Source organism: Halichoeres trimaculatus, unplaced genomic scaffold, assembly GCF_033239565.1.
Source record: "Halichoeres trimaculatus isolate MK-OKI-2021-1 unplaced genomic scaffold, fHalTri1.1 fHalTri1_scaffold_1, whole genome shotgun sequence".
In the NCBI taxonomy this organism is placed as follows: domain Eukaryota; kingdom Metazoa; phylum Chordata; class Actinopteri; order Labriformes; family Labridae; genus Halichoeres; species Halichoeres trimaculatus.
In genome coordinates this window covers 4,099,322-4,112,634 of record NW_027437179.1, presented here as the reverse complement: position 1 = coordinate 4,112,634, position 13,313 = coordinate 4,099,322, and the positions used below count along the sequence as shown (strand labels likewise).

At 41.1% G+C, this 13,313-nt stretch overlaps 1 protein-coding gene across 4 annotated transcripts in view; it reads right to left on the bottom strand.

Moving 5' to 3' along the window:
• LOC141789969 (contactin-4-like) overlaps window positions 1–13,313 on the bottom strand; it is a 313,441-nt gene that overhangs the window by 78,332 nt on the left and 221,796 nt on the right. For all 4 annotated transcript variants that reach the window (XM_074669582.1, XM_074669572.1, XM_074669591.1 and 1 more), the window contains exons 10-11: window positions 11,062–11,191; window positions 7,729–7,879 (exon numbers count right to left, since the gene is read on the bottom strand). In XM_074669582.1, coding sequence (XP_074525683.1) covers window positions 7,729–7,879; window positions 11,062–11,191 — 281 coding nt within the window. The remainder of the gene's footprint in view (window positions 1–7,728; window positions 7,880–11,061; window positions 11,192–13,313) is intronic.

Sequence of the window (13,313 nt, the reverse complement as noted above, 5' to 3'; positions counted from 1 at the left end):
GTGATTTTTTTTCTAATTTCTGGAGCTTTTATCCTCCCCCGCTGAGGTGAAAAATACTTGATTAGCACTTTGAATTTTCCCAGCAGCCGACCTGTTTAGCCAGCGCTGAAGAGCTGGAGATAAAACCCTGCAAACCTCATTAACCATTACTCAGTTAGGCTTCAAGCTGCGTTTTCTCTTGGCTGGTCTGTGAGTGTTCTCACCACATCTGAGGACTGCATGAAAAACTCTCTGCAGACGGGCTGCAATAAAATATGCTGCAGTGACAGGAGCCTTTGGGTACCTTTGATTCAGCACTTTTGAATTTCTAAAAAAAGAAAAAAAAATCCCAGTTCTCTGACTGTTCTTGTAAAAATATGATCATAAAAAGTCTTACATTTCATTAAAAATTGAATGTTTTTCTATGATGTGAAAGTCTAGAGAGTGCATTAATATTTTAGTTCAAAAACTGTTACTCGGGCATTTCCCCTTATTCATTTTTATGAGGAACAACTGGGGACAAATACAAGGTCATTAGCTGGACATTAACCAGAGTAAAGTACCATGCTGTAGGTAAACAAAGGGGGCCTGTACCAGGAAGCCAGTTCAACATGCACCAGATCAAATCCAGCTTCTGGATTTGGGGGTCATGCTAGGCTGTCACACAAAGCTGGTTATTAACATGATAAGTCAAACTAAAACAACAACAACAACAACAACAACAAAAAGAAAAGAAAAAGAAGGAAAAAAAGGGGGTGGTTTTCTACATTTTCTTGCAGCCGTCCTATTTATAACCCCTTATGACATCATCAGCTCTATGTTTTCCATGGTGATGGGGCGCAGAGCTAAAGTCTAGTGTCATGCACCAGCCCTATTAATAACCTCTGTTCAGAGACCATACTATGTCCCTTTATGACATCATCAGCTGTGTAGTTTCCATGGTGAATCATCACCTCCATTCATTTTAATGGACAAAAAAAAAACATGGAAAATGCTGAATATTTCAAAAAGTACAAGAATTAGAAATATGGAAAGTACACACACACCTCTCCTGAATGTGTTCAACATTCTAAAACTCCAGTGAGGAAAATCTGTGATGATTTGTGTGAGGAGTAGCGTGACAAAAAAAATGTATGAAAGACGAGAAATGTATTTAAGTTACAGGATTTCTATACGTTGAAGTGATCAGCGTTTCAATATGATAACCTTGAGTGCATTCACATGAATGGGGCACTGTAAGCAGCACATCACCAAGCACATACACTGATAGTCTGGAGTCAGCACATCCTCATATTTCCCTGAAGCTTGGAAAGAAAGCTTGAAATACATGATCCAGACTAAAATCAAAGGAGCTGTGTTTGCAAAAATGAGCAAGAACTGGCCGATTAGACAATGAGTGAATCCACAAATTAAGTCTTTTATTGTATGACTTTCTAATCATAAGAGCAGGATATATCAGTCTGTCAAAACTCCTGTTCATTCTCTGAAAGTGATTCTCCAACCATGGTGTGTCGGCTAGTATTGGCTCTGAAATTTCAGCCTTGACTGTATTAAACCGAGCGGCATGGAGACAGGCCGTAGAAAGATAAAAACATAAATCAAAGTGATAAGAAAGTTTGGTTTTGTACTAGACAAGGACAACAGTCTAACCTGACTAACCTGTTTTTAGTCGGTGTTAAGTGATGATGTCAGGATAGCAGGAGTAATAACTGTCATCAGTGTTTTCATCAGGAGAATCAAACAGGGGGACCAAGTGTTCAGCCTCATCCCCCTGACAATCAGCTTAGAGAGCTCAACAATCAAACTGATGACGGTCAGAGGGTAAAGTTTCTGCAAATTATCCCGAGCACAAACTGCTCTGGAGTGACAGCATGAGTTATCAAAGTGATCTGCTCAGGTAAGAAGTGAAGCACCTGCACCAGTTCTGTTCGGTGCTGTTAAAATAAGGTGTTTTAGATGTTTGTCTATCGTCTCTCTTCACTGTGGTGTTTTCACTCCTGGTTCCGTGCGCTTCGATTGTGTGTCAGCACAGCCCTCGGGCACTGACCCTCACAGCAAAGCAGAGAGTCACAAACAGTTTAACATAAAACAGAAATGATGTGAACTGCACCTGTATTTTCTGTAAGTAACAGCATCAAATCTCTCAAACACCATGGGCTCTAATTTCGTGGCCCAGCGCAGGGGGCGCAAGCCTGGCGCAACCTGCGCAGTGTTAATTTTGTGCGGCGCACCGCCGTGCACTGCCAGTTTGACAGTTTTGTAGACCGTCTGCGTAGAGATGGGTGTGACGGCGCACCAGGGGGAGGTGTCAGCGGATTCATGTTGGCGCAGTGACAATTTACCAATTTACCAAAAACACTGCAGAAAGTGCACTGAAAGCTCACCAGCTCCAGCCTGGTCTATCCTCGGTGCAAAGCGTAGCGCACCCTCCGCAGCTGTAATTTGGTGACAGGCGCACATGTGCGCACATGTCAACAAAGCCTCAGAGGCAGGTTTCCAGAGTGTCAGGCACATTTTAATGCAGTAAACAATCACAGCAATCACTATTTAATGTAACCGTCTGAACCAGCATATACATTTATATCTATATTAACTGTCCTGTCACATCTGATGTCAGATTAAAGCCGTTTGTCATAATGGAAAGTTAACCTGACGGCAGCTGGAAGTTTGATGCACATCTTACAATTAAACAATAAACAGCCTTAACATCTGATACTGAATATATATCTGGTTCTCTCATTTCATTTAATTCAAAGAAAAGAGGGAGATAAAATTTTGTACTCCTATTAATGACAAAGGATCAGATTAAATCTGTCCTGGGAGCTAGCCCACACGGTGACGTGCTTCGTGTCCTCCAATGCGCCCCACTGTCCATTCTCCTGCTGCAGGGACAGCAGCTCTGACCGTCTCCACTACCGGGTCTTTCCAGCACACTGTTTCGGTGTTGGGGATCAGTCAGACCAATCAGACGCTGCACCTCGGCCGCAGCGCATTTAAAGGCGAGCAGTGGCGTTCATTTGATTGGTGAAAACAGCGCTCAGCTGTGTTAAACCCACTCACGGCTTTTCTCCTCCCTCTCTGCCATTTGCGCGGAGGGAGGCGTGGACGCACACCTCTGTGCTCCTCTGCACCTTGACTGCGCCTCTCTTGGCACTGCAGGAAACTTGCAAAGTGCGCCGGTCACGCAGGGCAGGTGCGCTTGCGCCTGCACCTGTGCTTGCGCCTGGTCTACAAAATTAGAGCCCCAAAGCTTTATTAGTTTCCCCTGTATTCAACAGTATACGTTAGCTCCAGTTAGCTCTGCAGCTAACAGCTGACTGTCACAAACAGATTAAACAACACAACTAGAAGTTTCAAATCTATCAGACTCTTGTTTACCATTGCAGTCCAACAGACTGAACATCTTCACCTGTGTAACATGAATATGATTTATTTTATTTCCATCATAATAAATTAAAATAAGCTCTAAAATATATCATTATGGATGATGATGGGCAGGAGATGATCAGATTAATGAGAATTATACAAATACTGGTTTAAAATGAAGATAATCTTAAGTTTTAACCATTTCCTCTGTCAGACAACACTACCACCTTAGTTTCTCAGTTAGCTGATGTCACACAGTTAATATGACTCAGTATTTCAAAATATTTTGCTTGGAGATTGTTTTTATTTGAGGACATGTATATGGTAAAAATAAAAGTTTATGAACTTCAGAGTTAGACTGAGACTAACGTCAGTGCATCATTATTCTCCCTTCAGTGATCAGTCAAACATCTGTTTGTTCAGTTTGCTGGGATGGTTGTTTGTTTCCTTCTCCCTACAGACAAACCGCTTCAGGTTTGACTCGAGGTGAGCCGAGACCAGCTTCTTTGGGCAATCTTGGCTGGTTCAGTTTGGTTCCACATCAGAGTGAGACTGCTGTATCCATTTAAGTCCAAAACGATCCGAGCCCAGGGGGAAAGCACCCACAGATTTGGGGTTTTGGGATACCTTAACTCTCAGGTGTAAAAACACCCTGAGCAAAGCTTAGCTTGTTGGTTTCTTTGAAAACTGGCTTATTATATTCTTTTTACAATATAACATAGTTTTGAGATAGAAAACTGGAAATGTTCAAGTTTGTAAAGTTCCAAAGTTACTACTTTATAAAGTTGTAAATTGTGCCTCTTTGTAGCTCATACCCCATCAGAATAACCCAGAGATACACAATCTATATCCTTACAACCTTACCAAACAGGAAGTGCAATTTGATAGACCTGTAGTCAAGACCGCCTAAACCAAGACCAAGACACTATCAAAACCAGAGGGTTTCTAGACCAAGACTAAGACCCCCCCAAAAAAACCCCAAACAAAACAAATAAAAAACGGACTGGACAGATGGAGTTAACATCACAACATAATCTGAGTTGCAGACCTAAAGCACCATACTGGTGCTCAGCTGCACAGTTTAAATATGTATTATTTCAACAACAGGCACAACAGTACAGAGACAGAGTTTGTCTTGTGTGTAAACAGTGAGTCAATGTGTCAACTCACACTGGATCTGCTCCATTGCAGTCTGGCTGCATCCCTGCTCCGGCAGATTGCAGCAGATTAACCACAATCCAATTTTTAACAGATGCTGGAGCTGTGACGTGTTAATTTAACAAAAAGCAGAACAAGAGAGACAAGAAGTTGTACACAAAAACCACCTGAAAATGCCCAGGACTTTCAAAATATAACAAACCATGTCAAAACCAGATCGTATTCAACCTGACTCAACAAACCGACTAAATCAGCCGGGCCAGGAGTGGACAGGTCATCAGTGTCCTGTCTCCCTCTTCCCAGTCAATATCCACAAATAAGATAAGCGCCATTGTTGTGTCACTAAACGCATGCATACATGTCGGTGGTTTCACCTGAAGAGTGGAAACAGCCAGCAACATGCCTGAATGTAGCAGGCTACAAATTTCTCCAAAACTGATATGTCAGTCCAAGATCCACTGGGACCAAGACAAGGCCAAGACCAAAGGCTGTCGAGGCCGTCTCAGGACAAAGACCGATCTCAAAGACTGCAAGCCCACAACTTGATAAGGCTGTAAAGTGGGTCTATGATGCAGTGAAATGGACTGAGGGCCGTTTGTTAGCAATCTAAAAATTCAAAGATTTCTTGTAGATGTAAAACTTCACAAGCTCAAAAACTTTGTAACACACTACACTTTGTAATATCTGAAATTTTGAGTTTTTCCCAGAAACTACAACTTAAAAACTTTAAAAAATTGAGTTTCAATTCTCATAGATTTACAACTTTATAAATTTGAATGTTTCAAGCTTTTATTGGGTAAATATTTTTTACCAGATCTATCTTTTAAGTAATTTTTCTACATGTATTTATTTGGATTTTTTTCAATTCCGTCATAGTGGCCCTGATACACCATGGTACTACTTCTATGGAAACAAGGTTAAGCAGTTACACATGTCTGCTACACTCAAAAAAACACTGACTTTATTTTATTTTATTATGAGTGGTTCCATGTAAATGAAAAAGGTTTGTTGAAAACAATAATTTAAGATCAACTTAGTTGGACTTGAAACTCCTGCTTTCAACAATACTGTATAATTAATGGACGTAGTCTCCTCAACGTCACCTGTCTGTTTCTGAAACAGATTTTGAAGCAAATCCGCGATCACGGCCATATTGAAAGTGACAGGGGCTTTGGGTGCGTTCCAAAACTCCTTCCTAACTCCTTTCCTTTTGACTTTACCTTAACCCCGATGGAAAACATCACAGGGTCAAGGAAAGGAGGGAGTAAGAGGAAAGGAAAGGAAAACTGCGGTAAAAGAGGAATTGGACTGCACTTTCACTTTGATGTCATATTTATTGCGACGACGGCTTCTTTTGACGTTGTAAGCCATGACGAACTACAATGTTCCGAAAAAGAGAACTACAACAACCGCCCTTGAGATCTGCTTTACCTCACTGCGATGTTTTGTGATCTGTTAACATCAACAATAGGTGTTTTTTCTATGACCATGCATTGTCCGTTCTGCTCACAGCTGTAAGGTTAGAGTAAATAATGTCAAATGTTTACATGTGAAAACCTTAAGCCTGCTAAGTTTATTTTTTTTTATTGACACATTATCATTGAGAACGATTGTAAAAATACCAAATATGTCTTTCTTTTATTGATTGTTCTGTTATTATTCTGTCTTATAACTGGAATGATTAACTTCATATATTAAGACAGATGAAAATATGGTAATTGGTATGTAATATTACTATATGGGCAACAAGTAGCACAATTGTTTGATATTCATCGACACTATGGGTAATTATGGAGAAAAGTAAATGCTTGAAAGTAACTGCTTTTTAAATAATAACATGCAATTATTTATCTGTCCACCAATAAATTCAATGTTAAAGATATGAACAGAAGGTTATCTTTGAGGCATATATTTTTCTTTTTGCCTGCTCAAATGTTTACTCTGTGTTGTCTACATATCTTCATTGTCTCTCAAAACTAAAACAGAAACAAAGTACATAAATACAAGTGATGTATTTATATACGTCAGCTGTCGCAATGCATTATGGGACGTCCCTTCTCCTTTCCTTTCGTAAAGGATGATCCAGTGTTTCCTAAGCTAAAGGAGCTAATAAAGGAAGCAACAACCTTCCTTTCCTCAAAGTTTGGAGAATGCGAACAGCCTTTATCATGGCTGATGCTGAAATACTTCCGGGTCATTCCTTCAGAAAGGCAGGTTCCTTACCAGAAAGGAGTTTTCGAACGCACCCTTTGAGTACAGCCATAGGGCGCCTGTGAGCTCAGCTGTGGCTCTGATTGGGCGACCTTGCAATCTTAATATCTTCTGAACTGTCAAGTTAGAAAAAAAGTCACCCCTGTGCTGTGTGCTGATAGAGGAATTTGCGATTCAGATGGGAGATGTTTTTTGAAATTACTGCTGTGAAAAAGCACTTCCAGAGCCAGCCTCAAGAGAACACTGGAAAAACAGCAGATTTTAGCACTTCAGTATTGTCTCATATTCTTAGAGGTTGGTTTTAACTAATTTAATGCTTTCAGAGTCATGAACCAGTCAACATAATTCATTAAAATCAGCGTTTTATTTGTTGAGTGTATTTTTGAAGCATGTTTTTCTGCTTTTTATCTCATCCTTCTCATTCTGTCTGGAACTCTCCTGTCATGGATTTCACCATTTATTTCCAAACAGAGACAGAATCCTGCTTTTTTGCTAGTGGCTCAGTTTTGCTCCCTGGCTTGTGAAGCAGCATGCTGCAGCTTTCTAGGGGAGCCCATTTCAAAATCCCCCCGCAAGGGTAAAAACAAGGCTGTTAGGCAGGAAAGGAGGAGGCCGGGATATAGTTGAGGCAAAGCTGAGAGAGTAGTAAGGATCGATGTGATTGGTTTGTGAGTGATTAGATACTGTTTAAGCAGCTGATCACAGCTGGAGCTACGAGTTTTTACATCCTGGATGAACTAACGTGAAGCTTAATTTTGGGAGAGAAATGATTCATGCTAATCTGAGTTTTTCCTTGCTCAGAGCAAAATCCCGTCGGAGACAACCTAAATAAGACGTTACATATTCACAGATGAATAAGGTGTTGCAGCTGGAAGGAAGCATATGATAGGTTTGTACAGAAACACACATAAAAGCCCTGAAGGCGTCTGTAGGCTAATGAGCCCAGATGCACAGAGAAGACCAGATCTCATCATGGAGCGGGGAGATGGGAAGGAAAACTGTGAACGTTGTTACCTGTTACTTTCTCTGAGCGGTTCGCTGCCCTTCCGCCAGGAGACCACACCCCAAGGCGACATCTTCGGCTTGCACTCGACGAGCACGTCTCCTCCCACCTTCACCAGCGTCTGGCTCCTCAGCTGGTTGTGAGAGAAATCTGGGGCAACAGCTGAGACAAGAGCAGAATATTAAAAGCTGCTGTTTGTAAAAGACTCACATCTCCTGCTCTGCAATGATCACTGATCATTTTCAGATGAAATCCATTGATCCACTGATTTTTTTGATAAAAATGTCAAATGGGCGTCATGCATTTCTGCCTTCGATGAGTTTAAAGCTGCTCTCTGAACAGCCTGAGACACAATCTAACTGATATGAGATAGTTGATAGTAAAGCCAGCCCCTGTGTTAAACTGTTTATTTCAGTCTCATCAGAAACAGCCATGTGTTGTTTTTCAGCTTCCACTGAGTGAGCATTCTTCAGCCACCCTTTCTGTAAACTGCATCCTCTTCCTCGCCCTTTTCAGATGGTGTGAAACTGTCTGACGCCGTCTCCCTCAGCCCCTTTTCTCAGTTTCCGCCTCGAGTTTGATCAGAGAATTTGCCGGAGTGGAGCAACACGCTCGGGCTGAATTAGAGGATGAATAGTGAATGAGAGCTGCTGCCAGCGCGGATAGCGGAGTGACAGGCCTGACATGGCAGATGGGCGAGGCTGGTGAACAGAGCAGCTCTGGCATACATCACTGTCAGTCGGACGCATTCATCTTATAATTGATGCTTTTCAATTAGCGGCCAATGAGAGAGAGGCCGGAGGTCAGCCGGTGTTATTGAGCAGAGGAGGAAGACGGAGCGGACCTGACAACAAAGCGCGGCGGACAAATCGTGCATGTCTTTGTGCCAACACACACATACTGTACAGACAAATGGATGTGCGTATTAGCTTAAGAGTAATTCTATAACACAGAGTACATTTAAGGAATACGAAAAAGTGAGAGAAATCTGTCTTTTTTTTCATTGTATTCTCTTTGATTGCAAAGTATATACCTGGGATTCACTACATTAACTAGTTAGCAAGCTTTAGCTCTGACAAATTCTTAAATATTTAAGTAATCAAAAAAAATTTGAAGCATCATTTTGTCAACCGTGTTATGGAAAAAAGTTGTGACTATTTTTCAACATAAATCCATATTATACAGAATTTAGTTATTCAACATTTCCAGACACAATCTAAAAGAATTATGGCTCAAAAATCACAGTAACACAGCTGACAACACATGCTAACACGGTTGACATTTCCTCCATTTTTTCCTTGGAGGTGGTGCCTGACCTCCATCAGCTCATATTTCTGCTCATTTTCTTCACAGTTTAGTCTTTATAACATCTATAGTGAGAACAGCAGAAAATGTTGGTAACAAAGTTGATGAACAGTTAATGCGCCCCATGTATAGACAATCATTCGAATGAAATATTGATGAGGAGGAGCTGAAACATGACACACGGGCTGTTTTCCAAACCGCCCACTACATACTACATGTGAATGTGAATGAAGTATGTAGTAGGCACTACATACTACCTACAGCATCTGCTTGTATTATGTAGTATGACTGTTCTGTTGGGTCTGTTTTGTAGTAAACTACTCTGGTTTACAGTCTCAGAAGGTGGAGCTACAGATGAGGTTGGTTTTTTTTTTGCCTTCAATATAAATATACAAAGAAGCTATGGGCAGATCTTGGCATTTGGTTATTTTGCAAATCATATCAAACAGAATCATCATTTTGATTTCTAATCTTAAACCAAAAGTTATATTGTTTACTGAAAATAAATTCATTTTGTACGGCTTATGGAAAAAATACTTCTATATAATCCAGGGATGGTTTAAAAAGTATATTACCATATTTCCCGCACTATAAGGCGCTTCAGAGTATAAGGCGCACCTTCAATGAATGGCCTATTTGAAAACTGTTTTCATATATAGGGCGCACAGCATTATAAGGCGCATAGAATAGAAGCTAATAGTAGTGGCTGGGGTTGCGTTTGGCATCCACTAGATGGAGCTGCGCTAAAGGTCAGATAAGTCAGTCAAACTCAGGCTACATCCACACGGAGCCACACATTTTCCTGTCCTACTGTTTTCTGTGCCGTTTTCAAAAAAAGCACGCTGTAAAGACGAAGACATTTCTGGCGTCCACAAAAGCCGTTTCCAGAGATCAGTTCACATGCAAGAGCTTTGGGGGGGCGCTGTATTGCTCTGACAATAAACAAGAGAAGAAGCCTGGGCCAGCCTGTGAGCTAATGTTAGCACTTAGCAGAATTCTTCTTTACAGGTTCTTACTGCTTACTGCTGTTACTCCAGCAACGCCCTTAACTATGGTAGCCATGATTAATCAATATCGATCCATATATAAGGCGCATCGGATTATAAGGCGCACTGTCGGCTTTTGAGAAAACTGAAGGCTTTTAGGTGCGCCTGATAGTGGTAGTGGTTTATATAGGCTAATGAATTTGTAGAAGTAAACACCTCTTTTACGACTGGAAGTGACAAATTTTACTGGTGTGTGTTCACATCACTTCACTTCTATCTCATTGATGGTCTAACGTTGGTGTTGTGTTATAATTATAATGCTGATTAATTCCAGTAGATGGCAGTAATTCACCAAAACCTGCCACCCGCATAGACAAACGGTGTCAGCGCTGTGCATTGTGGGAAACAGTATGCCAGGTAAACTGGTCTCTTGAATACTGAGAAATTTTCCTGGATCAGAAGGTCATCCTGGGATTTTTAGTACACTGCAGATTTTGCAAGTTTTTGCATACTACCTACTACAGACTGAATTTCAGCCAAAATGGTAGGCACTGCTGGTGTAGGAGGCGATTTGGTAAACAGCCACTTTCTTCGAGGTTTCCACCAAAAAGGATGGTACATCAGCTGACTTTGAAACAAACCATTGCTGATTTATAGGGTTTTCTTGGACACACACAAAGTGATTTATCTTGTCTAAATTAATTATTAAAATAGATTTTAAATCACCTTTGACATTTTTAATGATCATTTCGAACAAAAAATACTGAAAATAATATTCACAACATGTATTCTAGTGTTAATATTGCAGAGCAAACTTGACATTTGAGAAATTAGACAGCGCAAAAACTGCAAATTAAAACACATGATTTGAATTTTTTGCTAAATAAATGATGGAACCTGTAACTTTCTGTATTAAATCAAAATGAAATATCTCCCAAATGGCCCACTGTAAAGTTGGTCTAACTTCAATCATATTTAGTAAAATTGATAAGTTTACCCCATAGACTTGAAATGTCCCCCTAACTATAGAACCACTCTTTTACAGTAGCGTACCTATGACTCTGAGCTCTGCGTTGGAGTAGACCTCGGCGTGCTTGTTCCCAGCCACACACTGGTACATCCCCGTGTCGGACAGGGTCAGACGGCTGATGGACAGAGCCCCGTTGGCCACCTGGATGCGCTCCTGTGGACATAAAGACACATTCCTTTAATATTCCTTACTCCCAGTGCTCATCTGTGTAAAAACAGCCCACTAGTGGGCCAGAGAATTATGGTCTGGAAGTGACAGACGTGGCAATAAATCTAGGTTTTCATCACTAATGGAGGGAAAGGCTTGGGTGGATGGAGGCAGGCTAGCAGAAAATGACCCTAATCAATCTGCATGTTTATGAGAGGGAAATAAAACCACGGCCTATTTATATCTCTGACTGCACCACAGGGTCTGTTTCTCCTTCAGAAGGAGGAGGAGGAGGAGGAGGAGGAATGGGAGGAAGAAAAACATCTGAAATAAAGCACTAAACGTGAAAATTGCTTTTCAGAGAGGTGGATTATGTCCACGCTAAGTGCTGCGTACAAGGTGTGCCTTCTCTTCGTCTGCTCCAGTGTTTTTACGCACCTGTGGGAGAGATTCTGCCCTTCATTAAAATTAAGATCCGTTTAAGGGCAGCTGGGCCTGATGAACTAAAACCAGTCCAATCACTGCATCGCTTTGACATTTATCCCACAGTATGCGTTTATCTCTCCAAACTTGCTTCTCACTCAACCCTTCGCCACAGCATTAAATCCTTGAGCAGTTTTCATACACCTCTATGCAGCTGTGTCAGGTTCTGCCTCCTCCTCCTCCTCGTGCCCTTCATCTCCCGTGTTTTCCTCTGGCTCACCCATAATGTCATTACAGCCTATTTCCCTAGGGGTGTCTGAGCGGCCTGAACCCCAGTCGCGGGGGGATTATGGCGCTGTCACATGAAAAGAGAGGCTGTCCTCGCTGAGAGATCACAAAGTAATCCTGTGTTTGAGCAGGTTGGGTCTGAATTTCCAGAACGTTCAGCAGCCTCGAATGTACGGGGGCAAACATCCCTGCTGGCGGGGCTGAAAAATGGTGGCGTATATCAGTCTGTGCAGGGGGAAGCGCTCTCGTTTATGGCTGCTATTAATTAAGCATGACGTTCCTCTCCAATCAGCAGTTTCTCTTGCAGGGACCTGGGGGGACCATCTGTACACCTTATGCTCAAAGAAAATGATTGGCAGTGTCATTTGCCAAAAACACTCGGTTGATTAGTTCAATATAAATCAGCAGAAATGTTAAAGAATAAAGCCGTCAAGAAATAATGTTGTGGTTAAGAAGCTACAGCATCACTCCTGGGGCTGACTTATTAAAGAGACTACAGTATGCAGGAGCCTGAATACAAGACAAAACATGCATTTGATAAGTTACATTCTCAAAATGAGTCAGGACATCACTACATGCAGAAAGATAATAACACTTGAGAGGAGTTATTTGTTGGGGCTTTTCTTGTCTTAAATCAGAGAGGAGAGGACAGTGGATAGAGCAGGACACCGGGTGAGAGTGGGGAATGACATCAGGGAAAACCTCATGGGGCGCGACCTAGACAACGAAGCCATCTGCGCCCAACAACAATAAATCTTGAAAAAATTATTTTAAACCTAGAAAGAAGTTGACCTTGAGAAGTATTCCCAAGTGTTGAAACAAGAAACTGTTCATTTTTAGATAAAAAAATACTGTAAAACAAACTCCCTGTAACTGAATATGAGCAAAAAATAAATCTTACTTTCTGTTTCCTGATTTTAGAAAATGAAGCACAGGGACAAGAAAAACGTCTCTGATTTAGAAAAAAATTCCATGAGAGAAATTTGTTCCCCATACAAGTGGGCTCATCTTAAAATTAGCATTAAACCATTTTAAAAACCGTGGACTGGATTACTTCATTAATTAAATATAATAATGACAACCTCCGGATTGCAAAGAAGTCGAGTTTGCACTTTGTTTCTATTGTCATAAGATCATTTTCCTATAATTAAAAACCTGAATAAGACCTTTGGCATCTACATCAACCTGAATATGAGGTCGTAATGGACGTCATCTTGCTCGGCTCCAAGTGAGGTCGCCACAAAAACTGCTCCCCCTGATGGCTGGTTGCAGTTCAGGTCAAAAAACTGGTATCGCTTTACATTAAGGTCCTATAATAAGCATTAATAAGACTTTGTAAGTACTTAAAAGATGCTTATTCACACTATTATTTGTTTATAAGACTATATTACTGCTTAATAAGTGTTTAATAAGGTCA